The 26213-nt window shown below is 42.3% G+C and overlaps 1 protein-coding gene across 15 annotated transcripts in view; it reads right to left on the bottom strand.

Moving 5' to 3' along the window:
* The window catches only part of FAT1 (FAT atypical cadherin 1), a 175878-nt gene that overhangs the window by 143071 nt on the left and 6594 nt on the right, over positions 1–26213 (bottom strand). For 3 of the 15 annotated variants that reach the window (XR_012803011.1, XR_012802997.1, XM_075610117.1), the window contains exons 1-2: positions 20304–20667; positions 7301–10589 (exon numbers count right to left, since the gene is read on the bottom strand). Coding sequence is in view for 13 of the 15 variants with exons in the window: in XM_075610117.1 (XP_075466232.1) it covers positions 7301–10565 (3265 nt within the window). In the remaining 2 variants the exon portion in view is untranslated. Of the gene's footprint in view, positions 1–7300; positions 10590–18223; positions 18462–20303; positions 20668–26213 lie in introns of those variants that run through there. The other 12 variants (XM_075610104.1, XM_075610110.1, XM_075610111.1 and 9 more) reach the window with 8 other exon arrangements.

Raw genomic sequence — 26213 nt, 5'->3', positions numbered from 1 at the left:
CCACGTGGTGCGCGAGGCCTGTGGTCTGGGACCAAATCCAGGCATATACTATCAGAGACACTCTTATAGGGACACACTCTAGCGGGAGATACCTCCAGCGGCGAACACCTGAGGATTCAAGCGGTGTGGGACCCGGTGTGGCCCGGCAAGTCATCAGCCAAGGCGGCCTGGTCGGGACCAATATCAGGAAGGTATCACCATCTAAGTGCACCAATGGCCATACACACTGTGGGTAGCACTACTCCACACACACTCTTCGGATGGGCCTGGTCTGTGGACACTAGCAGGTTAAGTGCCCAGGCACCTAATTAGTTTGGGAGTTCCACCGGGGGGGTGTTACTGTGGGGGAATATCCATTCACATGGAGCCCATTTAAGATGATGCCTCTCCGTTCACACAGCATGGGACTAGCAAAGCAAGTACAAACCACTCACAGACATGTTTCAAACTTGATGGGTATCATCGGTGTGAGGTTGGTTTATACTTGCTTTGAAATATTTCCAGGCTGGGTAGGTTTACCATATCACATTTTAAAGTTATGGTGGGTGAAAAAGGCATATATATATATATATATATATATCATACACATATATACATATATACATATACACACTATTTTTATTAAGGTTAGTCTGTAACATATATTTTTACATTGTTTTACTACTACAACGTTATTTGATTATATATATTTTTTTTTATAGAATTGAGGCTAGAAAAAAAGTGGATGTCATTTCCTCTATGGGAAATGATGGGTTTGCTAATGATTTGATGCATATGATTTAAGAATAAGAACTGGGTGTAGAATATTCTAGGACTAACCCCACTATAATTTTCAGTCTCAAATGTTTTTTTTTGCAAAGGACCACACCTTGTATGAAGCGTTGCAAGTTGAAACTGTGGTGCAAAGCTGAAATTGTTGCTCCTACAAAAAAAGAAGTGCAATTTTCAAGGGTTCGTAATATTTGCTGCTAGAAGAGTCAACACAATTCAATGATTTTCTATGCCACAAAACCAGAGCCGGGTTCACCAAAGCACAAACACAACTTAGTCACACGGAAGCAGCTCTTTAACCTGGGGGTGTAAAACTTTGGTCAATGATTTGGTAGACAAAACCTACATAAAAAACCCCATAAAAACATGGTAATAAAAATTATATTGTCCATAATCTAAATAAAGGAAAAGAAAGCGCAAGACCCTCATAGTGTAGTATATAAAAATGAATTGAATTTATAAAAAAGGTGAGATATGCATGTACAAGATATATAGAAAAAATAGGCATTTGGTTATACTGTATATAGTAACCAGAATCAGAGTTGCTGCCCCACGTCTGCTGCACAGGATCCATGGATTTCAGCGTACACTCTCTCAGTGGCTCCAATCCTGCTTCTGGGGTGTCTCTGACAATCGCCTACGTTTCCACTCCTCCAAGATGGCCGGTGTCTGTGGTTTGCTCGGACAAACCTACTAGGACAAACCGTTGTTCTTCAATTACAGCACGCACTTTCAGTCGTCTGTCCTCCGTCACTGCAGAGCATAACTCCACCAAGGGGTGGAGGGGGGAAACTTTCTCTCTGATTGGCTGTGTATCGGAGTAGCACCCGATATGTCACAGCCCATAGCTGATCGTAGCCCTGGCCAAAGGATAGTATCCAGCGAGGCACAGCAGGGGTTTCAGCATCTTGGTCTCATTTTGATAAAGACAGTACAATGTTAATGAGCCATATCGGCTGTATAAAAAAATTGTCCAGGAAAAGCTCGAATTTGGCAAAATGTACTAGTGATGTATGTCACAGTACTGTACTATACAAAACACATTCCAACGTGTCCATAAAACAAACACACACTAAATACATTATTTATACAAATAGTTAAAAAGCTATGTTACTAACAATTGAAACATAACATTTATGTACATATTGTAGAACATTTATTGCACAATAGTGCATAGTACTAAGGACAAAATACCACGAGCCATTTGTAAAACAAGGACAAAATGTCCAGAAGTGGATTCTAGAAAAAAGAAAGAACAATGGAGCGGGGAATACCCCCCAAAAAAACATTAGTGTACATATACAATAATACAGTTCCAAATGTATAGTTTACAAAAGCAATGCAAAGGTTTGTAACCACAGCAAATACTAATAGGTGTGCAGCTATAGAAGGGGATAATTCTATATTATATCACTTGTATATCCTGGGAGCATAACACTCCATTCCCTGAAGAAGTGATTGTGTCACGAAACGCGTTGGAATTTGTTTTGTATAGTACTGTGACATACATCACTAGTACTTTCTGCCCAATTTGAGCTTTTCCTGGACAATTTTATACAGCCGATATGGCTCATTAACATTGTACTGTCTCTTTATCAATGAGACCAAGATGCTGAAACCCCTGCTGTGCCTCGCTGGATACTATCCTTTGGCCAGGGCTACAATCAGCTATGGGCTGTGACGTATCGGGTGCTACTCCTATACACAGCCAATCAGAGAGAACGTTTCCCCCCTCCACCCCTTGGTGGAATAACGCCCTGCAGTGACAGGACAGACGACTGCAAGTGCGTGCTGTAATTGAAGAACAACGGACAAACCGAGTAGGTTAGTCCTCGCCGAACCCACCACACACACCGGCCATCTTGGAGGAGTGGAAACATAGGCGATTCCTTTATTTAGATTATGGACAATATAATTTGTATTACCATTTTTTATGGGGTTTTTTAAAGTAGGTTTTTTTAAAGTAGGTTTTGTTTACCAAATCATTGACCAAAGTTTTACACCCCCAGGTTAAAGAGTCGCTTCTGTGTGACTAAGTTTTGTTTGTGCTTTGGTGAACCCTGCACTGGTTTTATGGCATAGAAAAATCATTGAATTCTGTTGACTCTTCTTGCAGCAAATATTACAAACCCTTGAAAATTGCACTTCTTTTTTTGCAGGACCAACAATTTCAGCTTTGCTTGTGATTATAAAGTCACTCCGGTCACTGTATATTAATATCATAATATTCACTTCTTAGGTCTTTTTTTACCATCACCCCACATTTTCCCTAATCACACGTTTGGTGTGCGTGGACATTCTTTTGTTGTATCCATAATATAAATGTAATGCCAGTAGTTGTTCAAATGCCAAGGCCTAACTTTATTGCCTTTTATAGACCTATATGCACAATGGAAATGTTTGCAATTTTGTTTCTCCACAAAGTGGGTGGGGGGGAGAGGGGGGATGAAGGGGTAAGCAAAACTATAAACAATTGAAATTAATTAAATTAAAGGAAATTTGCAATATCCTTATGTGGCTACGTATGTGAATACAGAGTATGATTATACTGAATGAAGTCTTCAAAGCAAAGGGTAAACATTACCTAATCATGTTCAAACTCTTTGCCTTTGGCCCAAAGAAAACACCTTTAAAGCAAAGCAGATGTCCTACTTCAAAATAAAACCACATATCAAAAGAACCCAGCCACACAGGGCGCTACTCACCCGCCGCCAGGCAGGGCACCGCCCACCCACCGCCACGCAGGGCGCTGCACACCCGCCGCGCGCCGCACACCCGCCGCCACACACCCGCCGCCATACACGTCACACCTGCCGCGCCGCACACAGAGTGCCGCACACCCGCCGCCACACCCTGCCGCCACAGAGAGCGCCGCACACACAACTAGTTCTCATTTGTTTTTGGGTCCGTTTTATGCTCCCCTTTTATTGTAATAAAACAGTTAATAAGCCGACCGCACAGCTCTGATGACTTTTGCTTATAATTGGATAATAATGAAACCTGCTTTGGTCACATTATACCCAGGTGTACTATATCCCGCTATGTAATTGTGTCATTAAACACATCTGTCTTAATTAGTCTAGAAAGTTGACGAAATAGAGTGTACTTTAAAGTGATGATTTAAAAGGAGACAAAATAAGGGTAGGGACAAAGTTATTTACTTGCTTCAATCAGCAGGATGTAAAAAAAAATAAAAAATAAAAAAGAGAGAAAAGAAAAAGCTTCAGCAACTCCAGCAGATTCCCGACTGACAGAAAAGCAAACACATTTGTTTCAGATCAAAGAGGACTGTGCAGTTTAGCACAGGCTACAGGATTTAAACTCAGATAAAAGGAAACATACGAAGTACACAGCATCCCCACAGAGAAAATATATACATCTGAAAATGGTGACATTTTTCGGATTCCTTGTGTAATATTGTTTTAGCGGTGCAGGGGAAAACATGAAAAGACAAGCAGCCTCCTCTCTAGAATATAAAGTAGAATATAGTGTTAGCTCTCAGGAGCAGGCCCCTCATAACCTTCTGTTTGTGCTTGTTTGTATCACTCTGTTTATCTAATTTGTGGGGGGGTTTGGGGGTCTCTTATTTCCTTGCATTCACCATAAAATTTCCAATTTAAACCAGACTACGAAAAAAAAGGGACAAATACCCTGCACTACTTGTGGGTAGAGGCTGTGCTGAAAAAGCAGAGCAGGCTCCATGTTGAAATTGACAGGAAGTAAAAAAAATGGCACACTGTAAGTGCTCATTTGCATGTCATTACCCAGAATCCTTAGCTGCAGTGGAAAGATTGTATGCTAAGAGATAATGGGGAAAGGTAGGGTTGCACACCTGTCTGATGTGACTCGTCAGGCACTGTGCCGCAGCCACTCACACCACGACCAATCCCGCTTTACTAGTGCGACATCAAAGCAAGATTGGGTGCTGGCGCATGTGGGGGGGTTGTGCGCATGTGGGGGGGTTGCGCGCATGTGCCGGGGGTTGTGCGCGTGGGGGGTTGTGCATGTGGGGCACGTGCGTACATCTGTGCGGGGGCATCTCTGGGTGGGGGTGCGCGCATGTGTGTGTATATAAGCACAGTGAATATTGCTTCAGTGAAACAAGTACCATTATGAACCACCGTGATTGTTTCTAGAAGACAGCAACAAATTGCCAAACAATTATTATTAAATCCCCCCCCTCCTCTTTCAGACACCCATTACTTGCTTTGTAAACTAAACACCAGTTCAAATACTTTCTGAAGATGGAAATTGACAAATTTGGAAATGACTAATACTTTTGAACAAAATTTGACTCCTTTTTTATGCCAACTCTAATTTGTATTCACATTCCCATAGTTGAAGTACTTTTGGTTTTCTCTAGGCCTTATCATATTGAAAATGGTCCAGGTGACGTTTAAAGTTCTAGAATGGTAATACGCAAGTCATTTCCTTTTTTGTTTACAGTACATAAACCTCTTTACAAGGCAACTAATGAAAGCACAGATGTGTTCACAAAAAGAGCAAGCCTCTTTTAGTTATTAAAATTATCAGATATTATTCAGGTGGATCAAATACATTCTGCCTTTTCGTTGCTTCATAAACAAAATGTCCATAATACAGGCACGTCTATTTCAAGTTTCCTTTAATTACAGTAAAGAGATCCAAAACACATTTTTGGTTACTGACCCCACAAGTATGCTCTTAATGCCATCTATTTTATACTATATGTAGTGCCAAACAAAATGTACTATGATGCACAAGTCCCAATGATATGGTTCAAGTCAGAGGGAGGGTCCAAGAGTAGAAGAGGAAAGTACTTCACAATTCTGATCGCTTGTCTAAAATTAAAGCACCAATATGTCCTTGGCCTGAATGGGTGGGTGGGTGCCTTGGCTGGTCAGTGATGTCGGTGCGTAAGGGCAGAGGCGGCAGGCGTGTGGCGAGTGGGTGAGAGGGGGCAGGTGTCTGTTGAGTGCGGGCGGCGGCTGTGGGGCGCAGGGGTGTGAGGCGGCGGGTGGGTGAAAGGCAAAGGTGGCGTGAGGGGAAGGCAGGGGCGGGGGGTGAGGGGAAGGCAGGGGCGGGGGGTGAGGGGAAGGCAGGGGCGGGGGGTGAGGGGAAGGCAGGGGCGGGGGTGAGGGGAAGGCAGGGGCGGGGGTGAGGGGAAGGCAGGGGCGGGGGGTGAGGGGAAGGCAGGGGCAGGGGGTGAGGGGAAGGCAGGGGCGGGGGGTGAGGGGAAGGCAGGGGCGGGGGGGGTGAGGGGAAGGCAGGGGCAGGGTGGTGAGGGGAAGGCAGGGGCAGGGGGGTGAGGGGAAGGCAGGGGCGGGGGGTGAGGGGAAGGCAGGGGCGGGGGGTGAGGGGAAGGCAGGGGCGGGGGGTGAGGGGAAGGCAGGGGCGGGGGGTGAGGGGAAGGCAGGGGCGGGGGGTGAGGGGAAGGCAGGGGCGGGGGGTGAGGGGAAGGCAGGGGCGGGGGGTGAGGGGAAGGCAGGGGCGGGGGGTGAGGGGAAGGCAGGGGTGGGGGGTGAGGGGAAGGCAGGGGCGGGTTTGAGGGGAAGGCAGGGGCGGGGGGTGAGGGGAAGGCGGGGCGGGGAGGAGTGTGAGTGGTGTGAGTGTGTGTGTCAGTGTGTCTGTCACTGTGTGTGTGTGTCTGTCACTGTGTGTGTGTGTCTGTCACTGTGTGTGTGTGTGTGTGTGTGTGTGTGTGTGTGTGTGTGTGTGTGTGTGTGTGTGTGTGTGTGTGTGTGTGTGTGTGTGTGTGTGTGTGTGTGTGTGTGTGTGTGTGTGTGTGACAGTGTGTGTGTGTGTGTGTGTGACAGTGTGTGTGTGTGTCTGTCACTGTGTGTGTGTGTGTGTGTGTGTGTGTGTGTGTGTGTGTGTGTGTGTGTGTGTGTGTGTGTGTCACTATGTGTCTGTCAGTATGTGTTGGGGGGGTCAAAAACGGAGCTGGGGGAGACAAAAACGGAGCTTGGGGGAGACAAAAACGGAGCTGGGGGGAGACAAAAACGGAGCTGGGGGGAGACAAAAACGGAGCTGGGGGGGAGACAAAAACGGAGCTGGGGGGAGACAAAAACGGAGCTAAGGGGGTCAAAAACGGAGCTGAGGGGGCGGCAAAAACGGAGCTGAGGGGGCGGCAAAAACGGAGCTGAGGGGGCGGCAAAAACGGAGCTGGGGGGGTGCAAAAACGGTGCTGGTTTTTGAATATATTTATTGGGTAAGGATCAGTCAGATCAAAGTCAGATCAGGGAACAATGGCCGCTCTCGGGTGTAAGTTAATTTCTGTGCTGCGCTCTGATTGGACGGCAATGGGTCACGTGACCGCACCTCCTCTCCAGCAAGCACAGAAACACAGATTTGCCTGTAGCTGGAAGCTGAGCGAGGTTCAGCAAGCGTGAGCAAGCAAGCGGAAGCTTTCACTCAGAATAGCACCATAACATATAATGGGTCTCTGAATATATGCTCAGCGCGCCTCAGCAAGCACTATGCCACTATAAGCTCAGCCTAAGACTTAACTACACAGATATCTTTTTCATGCAACACAAAATAGTCTTACCTTTTTCTTCATCTATTAGAAAGACGCCAACTCCAGAGCCATCCCTTATTGAATATCTGATTTTTCCATCTCGTCCTGTATCTTCATCATGAGCTGAAACGGTCATCACTGATGTCCCAATATTGACATCTTCTCTAATCAAGCCTTTTTCTGCAAAACTTGAAAATATTGGTGTATGCAAGTTCTCATTCACATCAACTATTTCAACATTAATGTAGCAGGTCGAAGATAAAGAAACAGGCTTTCCCCTGTCTTTGGCCCGTGCAGTCAAGTTGTAAACCTGTTTCTTTTCAAAATCCAACTCTTGTATTATGCGTACGGCTCCGCTCAGTTTATCTACTTCAAAGTTGCCATCACCATTTTCCAAAAGGCTGTATCGAACTTGACTGGAAAGACCTAAATCAGGGTCATAAGCTTCTAACCAAGTAATCACAGTTCCCATTGGAAGATCTTCTCGAATTTTAACATGATAGTTGGATGGAATGAATATAGGAGGGTTGTCATTTACATCTTCTACCAATACTTTTAAAAGGACAGTCGAAAACAATTGAGGTTCATCTTCGGCTTGGTCCCTCGCTTCTATCTTGAGAAAATGCACCTGCTGTTTTTCTCGATTTAATGGGGCTAATGCTTTGACCACTCCAGTCGTGCTATTAATTGTGAAGAGGTCTGTGTCAGTAAGAATAGAATATTTCACTTCACCATTAGCTCTTAAGTCTTTGTCCACAGCTTCTATTTGAATTATTGCATTATTATCTTTCTCATTCTCCCTTACTTCAACAAAGTAACTGTCCTGCAAAAACTCTGGTGGGTTGTCATTTGCATCAAGAACACGGACGTCTAAAATATGCCATGCCGATTTTTGTGGTATTCCAAGGTCATACACGGTAATATTCAAAGTGTACTGGTCTTTAAGTTCTCGATCAAGTGGAGATAAAATATTTAGCCATCCACTGTCCATATTCACGCTAAAGCAGCTATCATCATTTCCACCAGAAAGAGCGTATACTAGTTTCCCACTGAAGCCAGTGTCAACATCATTAGCTTCCATGTGGAGTATACTAGTTCCTACAGGTACATTCTCCATAATCACAATTCTGCTAGGAAGTGTACTTTGAAAACCAGGCACATGGGAGTTTGCTAAGTGGGTGTCATAGTAGACTTCCTCCCCTGTGCCACGATTAAGCAACTTATTTGCCTGGAGAAGTCTCTCTGCAAGCATTTTGGCAACTCCAGTTTCTTCACAATGTAAGGGAACATTTTTGCGACTGGAAGTCACAGTAATGTTGATATAAATTGAGTTGGCCAAGTTTTCTCCATCCGTAGCCGTAATCCTTAAACTGTGAAAGAACACTTTAGCACTGGGGCCCTCTGAGAGAGGTTGTTTCAAAAAAAGCACTCCGGAGTTGGGATTCAGAGTAAATAAATCAAACTCATTTCCAGATTCAATTCTGTATTTTACCAATTGCAGTTCATCAGCATCAATCGCAGAAACAGTGGTTATTTGTTCTCCAACTCCAAGGTCCTTGGGAATTGCCCCTTCACAATCTACCTTCTCAAACAATGGTGTGTTGTCATTTAAATTATTTAACGTTATTGTGACAGGCATTTCGACTTCTCTGCGGTAAGGCAAACCCCAATCCGATGCGCGAATTTTCAGGGAATAGATCCTAGGCATCAACTCGTAATCTAGTTCTTCTGAAGTACTGATCACGCCAGAGAAAGCATCAATTGTGAAAGGCAGAGGATTCATGTTGGCAATGCTATATGTTACATAACCATTCTCCCCTTCATCAATATCAATGGCATTCACACTCAGGACACTGTTGCCTATTGGAACATTCTCATCAACTACAGCTTTATAAGACGTCTGTGTAAATTCAGGGGCATTACTGTTCATACCAAGAACTTTGATCATCACTTTTGTAAAAGCCTTCTTGTCACTTGTCATAATATCAAGTTCGATATGGGAAGAATATTGTGCTTTGACGGGTAATAACGTAGTAATGAGACCAGTGGTTGGGTTTAAACTGAATCTATTTTTGTCTGCTGCATTTTTCAGAACATATTTCAAGTGGGAATGACTGGGTATTGCTTTGACCATAATTACCGGTGTGTTGGGTGGAGCAAATTCACTTATCTCAGCCCTGTAAATATCTTTCTCAAATTTTACAGGACCGAATTTAAATCGTCGGGATGTCAAATTAATAACTTTTGCAGGCGAAAACTGTGGTGGAGCCCCCTTGTCTTTAGCTTGGAGAGTCAAGTTGTAACCAAATGGCTGAGTTTCCCAATCAACCTCTCCAACAGCTACAATGTTATATTCCTTACTTCCAGGAGCAGTTCTACTTGTTTTGAAAAGCTGTAGAGGGTCACCCGCAACAATACTTAAAGAGGCTATTTCGCCATTGGATCCCTGGTCATGGTCATCTACTGTTACAATTGCATATGTGAAATCTTTATCAAGTTCAGAAGGAGTCAGTCTAACAGCTGTAATAACAGGGGCATGTTCGTTTGCTTGTTCCACGAAGACATTAAGCCTGGCGATACTGCTAATGCCACTGCTCCCATACAATTTCATTCCACGATCAGCAGCAAGTACTTCCATCTCGTACTGTTTAGTGTCAGAATAGTCAAGTCTCCCTGTTAAAATGATAGCACCACTGGTTGGATGAATAGCAAACATATCGGTTCTCTGTTTAAAGCTGTAATAGAACTCTCCGTTGGTTCCTATATCAGCATCTGTGGCACTGACCTTTGCAATGCTGCTCCTTATTGCTGTGTTTTCAGGCAAAGAAACACTGTATGATGTCGGTGAAAACAACGGTCTCAAATCATTTGTATCCAGTACCTGAACTTTAACTTTTGTGCGGGATTCAGCATTTGAGTTCTTCTCAACTGCTTTTACTGAAAGGAGGTAGTGATCTTTAACCTCTCTGTTAAGAATAGCCATGTTACCTCCCTTGGTTCGTATCCTCAGAAAGCAAAAATCTCCCAGAATGTACTCTTCGGCTTTAAATATGTTCTCGTTGTCACCAGAGACAATTTTGTACCTTATGTCCCAGGAAGGATTTTGGATATAAATACCCATCTTTGTTGTGTGACCAACATAGGTTTTTGCAGCTGAATTTTCATACACCGTGGCATTGTACTGGTGCCAGGTAAACTGCATTGATACAGAAGCGTGCAGTGCATGGCTTTCTTCACAGTGGCCAAAATGCTGCAGTAACAGCAACAAAAGCAGCATGGTCAAGTATTTCCGCATGATGATTGAAGAACACAAAATCTCCTAAGGAAAAAAAAAAATAATAATAATTAAAAACAGGGGTGTAACAAAGATAAGTATGCATGTTTCAAACAGCAAGCAAAGATGCAAGAGTATATTTTCAATTGTTATTTCCAATTTACCAATTAAGTAATAACAGCACCTTGGGATTCAATATAGGTAACTGGTGACTTTATACTATGTGCACACACACAAAAAGACAAAGCTGTTACTTTGTAGACCGTGAAAAACAACTCGCTTTTGTATAATGCCACTATGGACCAAAATGTCTGCCCTGCTACTCCTCCTGAGTGAAAGAGGAGCAATTGGGAAGGGTTAAGAGTCAATTAAATGCTGTATCCTTCCATGTAGACTATTGATGAGAGGGTATTTTTGCATTTTAAAAGCAAGCAATAATACCATAGGCACACCACTGATGTAATGCAGCAAATCAACTAATGCCCATCTTTGGGCAAATAAAATGCTTGTTTCTGACAGTTGATTTGCTGCAATGTATCCAATGGTGTGTCTGGGATGTAACCAGGGCTGGCTAGTTATATTGCTGGGCTTGGTGCAGGGAACTGGTGCGGGGCCTCTTACCTTCTCTTTTGCAATGTCCTACTGCAGTGTCCCTCATCATGGTGCCGCGATGTCAAACGGTGTTGCGTTGCCATGACAATGCGACATCACCTTGTCATGGCAACACAATTTGACATCGCGGCGCCATGATGAGGGATACTGTAGGAAGACACCGCGAAGGAGACGGAAAGAGAGTTACAGAGGCCCCACACTCTCCCCGGACTATCAGTTTAATTGTTGTAGGGAACATCGTAATGCCTCTGTAACTGCGAGGTGCGGTGCAATGGCACCAATTGTACCGCCATTGCGCCGGCCCTGAATTGAACAGTCATTGATTGCTTACTAATAACTACAATAAGGCTGGGTGGCACCTGTTACAGAGTTTTTTATATGAATGATTTGAAGACACCAGAACACACTAGGACCAATTCAGTAGTCTTAGCTACAAAACTCCTTTGATTTCCTATTTCTGATAAAACAGAATGTTAGTCAACAAAAAAAGTACATGCCTACAAACACAAACAAACCGCTTATTAAAAAATAAAAGGTTCTTGGTGCTTACACTTGATAAAATATGGCACCATTTCTATACTGACAACAGATGACTTCAACATTTCTGCCAACTTCATGTTTGCCAAGCTTGTAGCAAATTATCGCAATGCCAAAATTTGAAATAGCACGCAGAGCTGTCACAAACCTAATTTATTTGCGTTATCTTCACACTGAATTCAAATATTGAAAACATCCGACTGTATTTAACATTTCCATATCGTTAAACACTGCAAACATTACTGGGAAGAGTGGCTCAGTGAGTAACGACACTGACTGGCACAGAGTGTACAGCAGGTTCAATTCCCGGTGTCGGCTCCTTGTGACCTTGGGCAAGTCACTTTATCTCTCTGTGCCTCAGGCACCGAAAACAGAGTGTAAACTCCATGGGGCAGGGACAGGTGCCTGCAAAATGTTTCTGTAAAGCGCTACGTAAAACAAGCAGAGCTATGCAAGATTATACTACTATTATTATTACACAGTGTTTTATTTAAAGATAAATGCCAACAAAAAAAATATAACCATGGGTGGGCTGTTTTGGGGTATCCAAAAGGCATATGTAGTCTTTAAATATATTTTCAGAGGATGATTTTAGAATAAAAATGGAGTGTACATAACAAAGTCGTGATATCCTGCAAATAATAAACAATGGAAAGTTTGCTCTGGAAGCAAAAGAGAATCTCCACATCACCAGTGGTGAATTTCCCATAAAGCGGAGTATGCTAGAGCGGCAATTTTTGGGTGGCGGAAATTTTTGGGGGAGGATGCAAGTGTGTGTTTAAGAGGGTTACCTTTTCCAGAGCAGGCCGCCTCCTGTAGCGTTGTGTTGTCGTGGCGACCCAACATCAAATGATGTCGCGTTGCCATGACAATGTCGTGCTGCCATTAAGTTACTACGCTAGGGTGGAGGGCTACCACGGAGCCTACGGGCTGCATAGTCCACCCCTGCACGATACGTGGGCCAATGGGAAGCCGCGACGGATAAGGTTGTGGATTCCTATTGACCCTTTGACGCGGGGTATTGTGTTTCGCCTGAAGAGGACTATACTGGTGGCTCCAACCTTGGTGTCTGGGGAAGCAGGGAGTCTTGAGCTGAACGCGTTAATTTCCATTCCGGTGACCCCCTGCTTTCCTAGACACCAAGGTTTATTATTTATGTTGGGGGGGAAATGCGGAACTGCTAGTTTACGTAAGGAAGCCAGTTACAGTTTAATTTTTTACCTGCCCCTTTAAAGGGTTTCTATGAAAGCACAAACTTCACTGAAAGGAGTTCTTGAATATCATGCACCTCACGCAAACAGCTACTTAACAACACTTAGCAGTCATGATATCAATTGTATGCCAGAGTTCAAACCGTTTGGCTAAATCTCAAGTAACCAATGCAGTTTAGTGCGATTTAAGTCTTACAATCACAGGAATAATTTACATTTTCGTGACACGCACACATAATACATTACTTGGTACTTTATATAGTCAGTGGGCTTATTTTTCCAAACCCTTTGTTACGTTTTCATTTGTATGTATGCACATATATTTTTATAGTTATAGTTTCAACAATGCATGCAGTGCTTTACAAAATACACATTAGGATGCAGGGGGTTATAATACAATAAGGGCATCACATACAAGATAGTTTGTTAGCTCTCCGAGATAGATTCCTTTTTCTATGTGGTGTCTTGAGACTTACAGAGACCGTAGGAGAGAGAAAGTGCATAGGCAGTCAACCACCATTCTACTGCTGCCATCTTTACTTAAAATGTACACAGGCCAACGGTGCTCTAGGTTCTGCCATGAGATTCAACATGTTATACAAATTCTGGTTTTGTAATATGTCAAAGTAGGTATGTGGCATTTTATTAAATGTCAGTTTTCTAGAAACTTTTTTGCAAGAGAAAGCAGTGACATATACACACACACACACACACACATATATATATACACACGCGCGCGCGCACACACACACACACACACACACACACACACACACACACACACACAACAAAAACACACCGCTGGCACTCCAATACAGAAAATATGGTGGTTTGGTGCATGTTCCATAAGCATAAATAGAACAAAACTGTTTCCCCCAAAGAGCAAACTAGAAACAGCACTCAATAGATAATGCAAAGAAAACCTGTATTTAAAAATACAAAGAGCACTTAATCCAACATTTCGGTCCAGAAAGGACCTTCCTCAGGGGGAGTGCTTAAGTGGGCACTATGTGAATGGATTTTCCAGGCAAAAGGTGACACATTGTGTGCTCATTTGCATGTAATTTCCCAGAATCCCTTGCTGCAGTGGGAGCACTGTATGCTAGGTGATAATGGTGGAAAGGCAGGGTTGCAGACCTGTCTAAGACATGTGAATGTGCTCACAAGTGATATTCTTTATTGTCTATATCATCTTTTAATTATGATTTTGATGCTAATCGGTGCAATTTCATCCTCAATAGAAACATCCTGTGTGCCCTTTTCAGTATTAACTGTTTTTTAAGCATTAAGAGAAAAGCCTACCATTGTGCAATGTACTGTATAGTGCCTTTGTTGAACTATATTGCAAAACTGACATGCAACTGTTATGGGTAATTATAAACTAAAATTACTATTCTCCTTCAAGCACAAATATTAGTAGAATCCCTCTGGCATCCCTTAAAGCAGCAGTCCAACCGGCCACTTTTTTTCTTTTTCCCTTTAATATGTGCAGCAATACAATCCACACAATGATAAGTAATTAGCCAAGTAGCCGATCGATCTGTTCACCTGTGATTGATCGGCGATGATTCGACTCGGGGGTTTACTAAATGGCTGTAAGTGCAGCAGAAGAGGACCAAAGATGCAAAGTTCTGTGGGGAAGGTCCTGTGACCAGGCAGTCACTAGATACAATTGGTGCACTGCTAGAGAGGGCAGGGATCAAAAAGGGGTGTGCCAGAGTCTGTTTCAGAAGAGGAATGGGATGTGACGTTGTAAATGGTTGCTATAGAAACAAAAATGCTTGTTACATTACATGCGCTATCAGAAAGGGTTGAGATTCCGCACAATGCATCCAATCTCAGATGCGCTATTAGAGAAGGCTGAATTTAACAAGGTAATTATAGGGTTCCTAAACCAAAAAAAAGTTGAAATCCACGGCTGTAAGCTTGTTAAGCAATCAGTAATAGTACGAGACGGGAAATATAAAAAAACCTGTCTAAGATCCCCATGGAATGTTCCATGCTTCCTGGGCAGACTTTAATAATTTCCTATTGTGTTTGGAATAGGATACTTTACACTTCTTTTGTTCAAAATTAGATGTAATATTTTGTCCTCTTTCGCAACAAGCTTTCAGCTACAGCACCGCCTGATCAAATTCTCAGCCCCTATGTTAGACATTGTTTTTTCTAACAAAAATATATATATAAAAAAATAACCACCATACAGGGCAACACACAGATAAAGATTACACATTTTCTAGATTGCCTGCAAAGAGCAGTGTTTTCGGAGCATTGACTGTAAAGATTTCTGTATTATGGGACAGATTCACAATTTTAACGAGGTGTGTGTGTGTGTGTGTCATTTCAATTAATTGCAGTGGGTATAACAATTAATCAATGCTAGACTATAATGAAAGGTAGACGTTGCAAATACAAACACATTGGTTCTGTCTGAGCAGTTGCCTGAGGCACATTAATAAAATAAGAGTAAACAAATCCAAAATGTACCCAGCTAATGCCAGGAATTCCTCCTTGCAGAACAGCAGTCCCTGTCCCATATTTCAATACCGACTATACATTTCTAGACTCGTTCAGAATACATTTTGTACTAAAATATTGTTTTTGAAGTGAAACGTCTTTGCGGACACCTATAGAGTTTCAATGGTAAAAAGCATGTGTTGTAACCAAAATCCATGACGGAAGTGGAGTCACACAACTGATGGTCGCGCACGCGCATCACTCATCCATCTAGGCCACACAGAAGTTGTAGGCAGCGCATGCGCACAAAAGGAAGTTGTAAACCCTGCTGCTCATGTGCAGAAGCCCATATTCATTCTCCTGTCCGCATGCGTACTAATGGCGCGGACTCTGCCATACGCAGGTGCTGCCGGGCGTACGCATGACAGCAATGCGCGCATGCTCAGGACACCAGATGTCGGGCGCAACTTCCCTGACCAGCCTCCGTCCATGGACCCCTTCCTATGCCTGCCACACACCTAACCTCTGCTGCACAGGTGGGCCCCTCCCTTCTCAATAATAAGGTCCCCGGCACAACACTTCCCAAAGCTATACAGTCACACACACACGAACGCACACACACGAACACGATAAATTCAGGTAGTATAACTATATAAGTGCAAATAGCTAAAAACAGGTGTGTGCCACGCACGCGCGTTCTATGTCAAACTTCTTTGTGTTTTGTTACTGACATTGTGTTTTGATTTTTAATTAAAAACATCACCATCACAAATACAATATCTGTGGCAAAACAGTGACAAAAGACAAAGAAGTTTCACTTAAAATGCACGTGCTCAGCACACACAACAATTTTTTTTCTTACGCGGTAGAATTTAAAAATTTATAATTTTTTGCCAGTAAAAATACAAATAAATCTGTTCACGTATCTTCCCTAAAAGTTGTGGTTTTGCAACCCATGGGACCAATTGACAACCATCTTTCTAAAGAAAACATCAGAAATCATACCATATCTGTATGTTGCTTAGGATTTCAGTCTAAAAAAAAAAAAAATCCAATGCCAACAATATATGTACATGATCTAATTAAATTAACAGAATATCATGTGCCCCGTGTAAACTCACAAAAACATTTCCTGTCAATGCCACTGCTATTCACTCCATTGTATTCACCATTCATCTATTTTTCCAGTATGATAAACAAGATACAGGCATACCCCACTTTAAGGACACTCACTTTAAGTACACTCGCGAGTAAGTACATATCGCTCAGTAGTCAAACAGCAGCTCACGCATGCGCCTGTCAGCACGACCTGTACAGCAAAGTTGAACTCCCTACCTGCACCAAAGCTGTGCGCAAGCGGGGAGACTATAGAGCCTGTTACAAATGCGTTATTTATATCAGTTATGCACGTATATGATGATTGCAGTACAGTACATGCATCGATAAGTGGAAAAAAGGGTAGTGCTTCACTTTAAGTACATTTTCGCTTTACATACATGCTCCGGTCCCATTGCGTACGTTAATGCGGGGTATGCCTGTAGTGGCCCACAATGTGATGCTGTAAAATTAAATATTTAATCTAGTGTTACCAGTTTGTTTTTACCTGTGGGTGTTTTGTGAACACAAACAATTGTTTTTTTTTTTTTTTTTAAGAATTTGTTCTATATGCTCTGTATAAACAGATCAATAAGACTAACATAATACAGCTCCGGGTATTCCATCAATTATTCCTTCTTAACAACAACAGCAGAAGCAGCAGACTCTTCACTGAGTATTAGAAATTATTAGAATAAAGGTTGCACACCCTTATTTGTTCAAGCAAGAATGGATCAAAGTCCTGTGCCTCCTTTTTACTGATCCAGCAACAAGTGACAACTGAAAACAAATGATATTCACAACAGCCATGTCTTCCACAAGTAGAAAAATAAATATTCAGCTTAATTATAGAATGCAGTGAGCTGGATGATTCCCTAGCAGTGAAGGAATAACCTCTGGAGGTGGTTATTCATGTCCGATCACCATCCAATCTCAATATCACACACATGGACCACACTTCCAGAGACAAACTCTTCCATTATCTTTCTAGAGGTATAAGCAAAGCACTCTCGTGAACAGTCATGTTTAACCATTTCACAGCCAGGTGGAAGTCAAGCAACACTACAAAACAAAGTGCTGCAATCTTATTGGAGACGTAGATGTGAACTCAAACCAGTCGTTTAACTACTGTATCCCTGCACCGTGTGCACTGAATGGGTTAATTTTGCAATGCGACTTGTATCCCATTCCCAAAAGCAAAACAGCCCTGTTAGAGGACTCCTGAGACACAGATCATGCAACACCGATGTAGACCTCTTTGTTATCCCAGTATTGGGGTAATACAAGTTCTGTTTTCCCTCTCCACCCTAGAAGAACTTACTTTCCCAGCTCCCTTCATGCAGCCCCTTCCCAGCCCCCACACTGGGATCAGAGCCAGTAACACCCCCCCCCCCCCTAGCACAACAACCCTGGCGATCATCTCTTTCTACACCCCAAACAGCCCCCCATACTCACTCACTCACTCATTCCCCCGACTCGCTGCTCTCCCGGAACATTTCTCATTCAAAGCATCAGTTATCCCGCATGAGTGCACCGAGTCCAACTCATGGGAGCCAGATGTGCCTTTCAGGGGTTCTCCTCCAAACCCCACTCTGTGGCGACCCCTCTAAAATCCCGGTCCCTCCCAGTATATGAATCACTGTGGCACAGTAAGTACACAGTGAGCCCGGTGACAATAACTTGCAGGCGGGCCACATTGTGCCCCTGCTGCAAACTTCAGCCGTCCTCCACCTCAACCTGGGAGCTGTATTACAGGACACTCCTCACCTTCCAGCTAGTATTACAGGGCCCTCCTCACCTTCCAGCTATTATTACAGGGCACTCCTCACCTTCCAGCTAGAGCCCCTTCCTGCCAGGGGCAGGAGAAGAGATCCTGGGGGAGGAGGCGTTGGATCGCATGGTGGTCGCGCTGACCTTTTCTTCTTCTTCCCTTTCTTCCCTGGCAGCCCAGGCTCCCTCTCCCCTCCCCCACCTCTGCTGGGACAGCCACATCACACTCCTGCTGCCTCCATGTGCGGGGGCCCGGGATAGGAGGAGCTGCAGTTGGGGGAACTATTTTCTCTTGGCACAGTGTCAGGCTGCACGCTTGCAAAGGCTCCAGGAGGGCCATGTGGCTGCTGAAAGACTATATAGCACCGTCTGGATACAAGTATACGCCTATACTTCTATAATAAATCCCCCCTAAAGACCTGCTACTGACAGAGAAACATTGAAAAAGACAACAACAAAACCGGTGCGTGTAACCCTTTCAGTGCCAGGTTGCACTTCTGTTCCAGAAGCCGAAGAGATATAAATGCAATATTCCTGCTGAAACTGACTCTGTGTGCCGCTGGAACTCGTTATAAGTTAGTTCCTACATACACCAAAAAAAGGGAGCTGTGTTGTGTGCCTTTTCATTAAAAACAGGACATACTTGAAAACGAGGGGTAACTCAATGTATTTCATCCTGGTAAAACATTTTATAAATAATTACAAGTTTGCATTAATATTAACTTCTATTTACTTGCCATAAGCATGTAGCTAACGTTCAGAGTATGCTTATTATGATCTATCCACCTTTCAAAGCACATTATTCTTCCCCTCTTTTGTTAGCAGACTCCTTTGCCATAAGATCCCAGTAAAGCCACCATGGACATTCCTGCAGCAATTGTGTTTGCATTGTATACACAGTTGGGGATCCACTGTAAACTAAGCAATCTGCAGCCAAGAGAGGGAAAGAAGAAGATCATGTGCCCTGCAGCAAAAGAAGTACTAACCTCGCCATGACTGACTCATAAATCAGAGAGGGGAAGGACAAATCAGCTGCCAGGCATACAAAGGTTCAAAACGTTGCACCGTTTTACTTAACTGTTCATATACATTCAGGAAGCTAGTCAATTTCTCCACGCCATGTCACTAATGTGGGGTCAACACACACTGAAGCAGTTAACTGGCCTGTCAATCACCTGGAGTGAAACGCATTTATTGCAACAGTGTCAGCAACTCCCAGCAATGTTCCATCTGCAGAACCGCGATTACTGAAGTCAGAAATATGACTGCAAAATGTCACCTTTTTATCTAGAACTCCAAAATGCCATGAACCCGCTCTTAACAGCAATGAATCAAATGCTGTACAAAAAAAAAGTTTCCAATCTCCTAAAAATGTGTTAAATGTTAGAGAGCTACGCTGATTGAGTTAAAATAAATTAAATACGTCTTGAATTCAAGTAGCCCCAGATGTAATGGAAAAAAGTAGCTACATATTTAAAGTTGCATGCTTGCTACAGAGGTTTATGTAGTACGTTTGTAAAGAATGTGACTATGTTTACCAGTTAAATAGATTAAGGTATTTTAATGAAAACCATTCCACTTCATCGTGGGGATGTGTGCTGGAGAAGTTGGGATTTATGACTAAAAGGATCTGTGTTCTTATATGATAACTATACAAAAAGGTTCAGACTATTCTTTTTTTTTTTTCTCTCTCTCTCTCTCTCTTCTTCATCGAGGGAAACAGAACACTAGAGTTTAAGCTGTGACTTTTCTCTCCTCCCCCTAAAATGCATCCAAGCCTTACAGCGAGAACAATGATTAGCTGTGCACAGCTATACTCCTTATATAGCACATGAAGGACACTGCACAATACACCAACTTACCTGAAGCATCTTTCACAAGTTGGACACAAAAGTAAAGAAAATATATATAGCTACTGCATTGTATAATAATTTATAAAATATAAAAAACAACATTTGATGTCCCAACTTAACACACGATCTATCTAACTAAAGAAAATTGCAGATCTGTCTGTAATGGTACACATACAACTTTTATTCAACATCATGTTTGCTATATTTATTTTATTTGAACTTACCAAACCAGTTGAATCTTTTATTTTCTTTTTTTTTTCATATCCCAAGCTATTTGATTGATCCCTATTAGCTTCAGCTAACCAACTGTTTCAAAGTGAAGACTTTCACCTTTTTGGTGTTTTTTGTTCTTCCAACATAGCCACAAGAAAAGGTGAATCAAATGCCAGTCACAACACCCACAATCCAGTCTTCGCTGTCACCATGAAAATCCTTTATCTTTGGACAATAAACAGAGGCGAAAGAAAAAATAAATCCCACACAATAAAAAGTCAGAACACAAATCCAAAATGCAGGGGAATATCCAAGTTCTCAGGACATGTCTAGGCATAGAAGTGATTGGAGTTGATGAGCTTTGCTGTAGCACAGTGTGCTTGGCTCCCCCCTCTCCAGCTACCACTAGGCTCACAAGAGGGGCAGTGACATCACGCCCCCCTCCCCCTTCCCTTATAGACAGGGGCAAACAGGAGATTTTAAACAGACGAAGCAGAGATCTGTGTCCTGTATTTCAGCACTGCTTACTGATCTCTTGCACCTCGTCCCCGGTTCCCTCTTTTATAATGCCTAGCACTCAATATCTGCCTTTCACACTGGCTCATCTGTCTAATAAAATCACTTCTTCCTAAATCTACCTTTTTATTTTATTCTGTTCTTGCCCCCTTCCTTGTCTACTTAGTCATAGCAATTTAGTGCTTCTTCACATTCTTCTCCTTGCTCCAGCATGCTCTTATACTTGTCTATTTCTTAACCATTTCAGGTTGACTGTCATTCTCATTCCTTCAAGGCTCTTCTCACATTAGCCTTGTTCAATCTCTCCACTTCCACCTCCCCCCCCCTTGACTCACTCATCTTCCCACATTAATTTCCTATGTCTCCCCGACTTTTTCCTTTCATGTATTGATCGGCCTTAATTCAGGGAGCTCAACCTGATTCTTCTCTGATAGGGAATATTAATACAAAAAGCCTCCTCAGTGCCGGAATGTATTGCAGTCCCCTGTGGCATAGAAGGGTCAACCCTTTCCTGTCAAAGCAAAAGCACAAACAGTTGTTGCAATGAGTAAACAGCTAAGGATATTGCAGTCGATATGTTGCTATTAGTTGTAATATAATTTACCTATTGGGATGCTGCTTCCCCTGTTATTATTATTTCTGACTATGATATACAAATGCAAATAAACAAAGGGAACCCGACCTGACATTTGACTGGGTTAACATTTGGTGTGATTTGTATACAATGCATATTTTACTAACACTATTAATGACTATAGTCTCTCGCAGCGGTGATTGAAGAAGTAAATAGTCTGTCTGGCCTTGGATTTGTTTTTGTCATGTTAGTAATGTTAAATATGTTGCTGATGGAGTCCACACAACGACATTTAAATGTTAATAACCTACCCACACAGAATTACAGCAAAATTATTTTCTGATCAGTTACAACTTCTGCAATTTAACAAAAAAGCAAAAGCCTTCAAATATTTTTCTGTTAAAAAGCAAAAAAGGCAATTAACCCCTTTTCTGCCACTGGTGTCCGCAATCCGCAATGATTTGCAACACAACAGGTTGCAGAGGTATCAATACTATAAACGGGGGGGGGGAGGGGAGAATGCAAATGAGCTCTTAAGTTTTCATTTGGAGACATCCGTTAAGGGCTATAAACACACCACAAAATAAAATTAAAAAAAAAAAAAAAGTTTGAAGGAAAGGGGTTTTACATTTGCATTTATTCTGTAATATTGTGGCCATATTGAAAGCCCTGAAACTTGGGACTGGGGATGACCCCTTGCCAGGTTGGGGTGAGTGGTGATTGGTCAGAGAGAAGCTAGCATTTGTGTCAGGATAAGGTTTGGAGAGTTACCAGGTAAAGATAGATCAGGTGTTTAGGGATTGGCTGAAGGTGTGTTGCTCTGCAAAGGCGGATGAGAGGGGAAGGGGTGGCTGGGTTCGAATCATTAGTTTGGGATTGGAAAAGCAGAGTTGAGTCAAGTGTGGGAGAGAATTCTGGAATATAAATACAGGACAGAGGCAGTATTTGGCTCACTTATAAGTCTGTCCTGATAAGACTTATAAGACTGTCATAATAAGTCTGTCCCGATAGTCCCACCCACCCGCTGTAAATGTTCTGTAAATTTATGATAAAAATAAGTGCTTTATTTGTTGCAGCACAGGGTAAAAGAAGGTTCAGTTTGAGTTTGTTTGTTCAGGTATGGTTGACAGAGCCATTGTTCTTTATGAAGTATGTTTCTTTGGCTGGGAGGTTACTTTATTATTGTTATGTATATTATGATTGTTTAATAACTTGTGATTTGGCCTTGCTACCACCTTATATTTGTGTCTGGTGTGAGTTCAGTTAAGTTATAACTTAAGGGTAATACATAATACGGTTCCCATGTCCTGATGGTGAATGTAAATATTTTAACCAACTGACAGGTTATTTCACCTCCTGTACTGAGAAAAGCTAGGGCTAGGGTGAAAACAGAGGGATTAATACATGTATTGTACCAATAAGCTCAGGGAGTGCAGCCCAAATGTAAACATGACTACAGAGGATCAGAACTATAACCCCATATAGTCAAAAGGCTTGTCAGGATCCACAATACATACATAGTTTGTTTTTAATTATCATCTAGACAGTAAAGGTATACTTTGCATCTTGCCATTTATTGCATTTTGCTTTTTAGTTTTCCTGTACATTTTGCAACATACTGTAAGGTAAACCATGTAAGCCAAATAAACTAGCAAGTGTTATTCAGCTTCTCATTTCTCTTCCTCCCCCCTCTCTTTCGCCGTAATGCACGAGAGATTTTGCTGATTATGTTGAGGCAAAGTTGATTATACCTTCCACCCCCTACTAGAATATGTCCTAACCCACATACCTCACATACATAAACTTGATATGTGCATTATTAATGTGTCTACATTGCATCTTCATTGGTTATTCTTAAATCTTTACATTCATGAGTGTCCTTGGTACAGGACTGGACTTATTTCTTCGAAAACCACGTGTCATTATTGTAATCCAGCCTAAATGTAGCAACATACTAATTACAGAGTTCTGCAGCGATTATTTGTGGAGGCAGCACAAGGCTTACCTTTGGCCACATGCATTTCTTTCCTGCTCTCAGGCCGAGTTTATAGTAGGGGCGATGGCAACGCGACCACGTACCGTCAGTCATCGCCGTCCTACAGCGATTTCTGCACTCTGGGGCAGGAGACCAGAGATCGCGACCGGGTGGGGGCGTGGCTGTGAGAGGTTCGCCCTAATTGGCTAAACCGCTCACGTGCAGCTGGACATCACGCAGAGATCTCTGTTGAAGTCAAAACCCTCTGACTTCCAGCGATTGCGACCACGTGACGTCACCTGTCGGGCCCATTATGGGCACCCGCGACGGAGTATACTTGCTACGGCGCTGCGCAACATCGCAGTCGCCGTAGCAAATATTATAAACTCTGCCTAAGACAGCTCATCCAAGGCTTCCTGCCTCGATATCGACAGAAGAAGTTTCCACAATGTCACGGGAATGTCCTGTGTAATTTCCTCTATGCTTCCATGTTTTGCCCGTCTGGCACTCACTGACTTGAATGGCAGTTACCGCAGATAAATCATAGCCTGTGTTTTAGGTCTGTGTGGGGTAAACTGCTTATAAATCAACTTGCATAAAGATCTTTCCTCTTTTTTTTTAAGCTATGTTCAACTTTGAAAAGTGTTGTAATGTCATACTTGCCATGGCAAGTACAAATTACCTTAAAAGAAGGCATTACATTTTATGTACCTTAATCTACTTAAAAATGTACCAGATAGGATAACAATCGCACACACAGCTCAGAAACAATTTGAGCTAATCCTCATAAAAGCGTTGCAGGTTAGCTATAACAGTTCAGATTCACAATCACATCTGCTTAAACAAATAGTTGTTTTTAATTATGCAACAAAATATTATATATATATTTCCATGACATGCAAACATAACGGATGACTAAATATTTTAAATACGCTGAGCTTTTGAGCAATTCTGCTTTATTCTTTCATTCTGTGCAAACATTTCCTTTCCATTTGTACTGCTACCATCTTTATTCAAAAGGTACTCACAAGTTTAGTTTGCCCATATCAGTGGTTTTGAACCTCTTTTTTTTGGCTAAGGAAACCTATAATTATATTGTGAAATTCTGCGAAACACCAACCCTCTCTAAGAGCGCGTCTGAGATCAGATGCATTGTAAGGAACCCCAACCCTCTCTAAGAGCGCGTCTGAGATCAGATGCATTGTAAGGAACCCCAACCCTCTCTAATAGCGCGTCTGAGATCAGATGCATTGTAAGGAACCCCAACCCTCTCCAATAACGCGTCTGAGATCAGATGCATTGTAAGGAACCCCAACCCTCTCTAATAACGCGCCTGGGATCAGATGCATTGTAAGGAACCCCAACCCTCTCTAATAATTAGATGCATTGTAAATTGGTAGAATTTTCAAATTACCTGAAAATTGCAGGGAGACCTTTAACGATGCCTGGGGAACCCAAGCGTTCCTCGGAAGCCCAGTTCAAAAACACTAGTCCAGATTAGGGAAATTCACTAATTTCTGGTATGGGTTAACACACTGCAATCCCACATTAACGGCTATTCTAGTAATTGGCCATTAAAGAGGTGTTTCAATGTGTTAACATGTAACGTTTGTTTGTGAATCACCCACAGTATCTTACTAATGCACAAAGTATATCTGGGTCGGCCTTTTATTAAAAATGGCTGCTTACAAATTCTGAACTAAAAAAAAACATGCAATTTAAGGATCTGTTGTCTAATCAAATGCATCATACTACCTACTTCTCCCTTCTCTGTTACTTTACTACATGGAAGAAAGAAACAACATGACTACTCAACCTCCTTCTTGAGCTGAAAGTACATTTTTCTAAACATAGTTGTGAAAATCTGTTTCTTTTTGGAGGAGTGTTTTTTTAAATTTATTTTAAGATGACTGACCAATTGATTTGGGATTTTAATGCTGCTTGCACCATTTTCACTATGAACAAAAAGGTCAACATTGTTCGTGTCAAATTGTTAAACAAACCAGTAGTACAGTTAGAGACAGGAAATATAGTCTAAACAAACAATTGTCTAAGAACACAAAGGCATGTTACATGCTTCCTGGACAGACTTTAATAACTTCCTATTGCACTTGGAATAGGATACTTTTTAATTCTTTTGTTCAAAACGAGTTGAATTGTGTTGGCCTATTTCAACAAGCTCTTTACTACAGCACCGCCTGATCAAATTCTCAACCTCGGTGACAATATATATACCGGTATATATATATTAAAAAAAAAAATACAAAAAACACGCAAGAATCCCCCAGGAAGAGTTTTTAAAAAAGACTGCTTAACTGCATGAAAAAGATTAACAAGGAAAAATATATAAAAAAAAAAGAACAAAGTTGTTTTTCAAACCATTGCTAGAGAAGGGTGGCGACCTCCTTTCACCATGCTGATTTCTGTATATTCACAAACTTAAACCCAACATCTAGGTCACCCGCAGTCATCACAAAAGTTTGTAAATTCAGGTAAAAAGGTTTGGAAATGTCTCTTGGCAATGACATTGCCTCGCATCCCATTGTATTCAGCATTCACCTATTTTTCAGTATGATTAACAAGACACCTATGAATAGCTGGGGAAGTAGAGGGGAGAAGAGCATTAGGATGAAAAGGTATGCACATGGACAGATGAGCACCCAATTGCCCTCCCAGGAGATTTCTGTCACAGTGGGGGGGGGGGGGGCGGGGGGGAATGTAGGTTCAAAGAAGCTCCAGGTCTAGTGGATCAAATGGTTCATTATAGTGACACTAGGATGCTCACTCAGGGCAGGAGGCTTATGGCTGACCAGTGGTTAGAGTACCAGGCCAAGGAAGAGCTGGTGACTCAGGCAG

Source organism: Ascaphus truei, chromosome 1, assembly GCF_040206685.1.
Source record: "Ascaphus truei isolate aAscTru1 chromosome 1, aAscTru1.hap1, whole genome shotgun sequence".
Taxonomy (NCBI): Eukaryota; Metazoa; Chordata; class Amphibia; order Anura; family Ascaphidae; genus Ascaphus; species Ascaphus truei.
The sequence above is the reverse complement of the archived record's forward strand: the minus strand, read 5'-3'. Positions and strand labels throughout refer to the sequence as shown.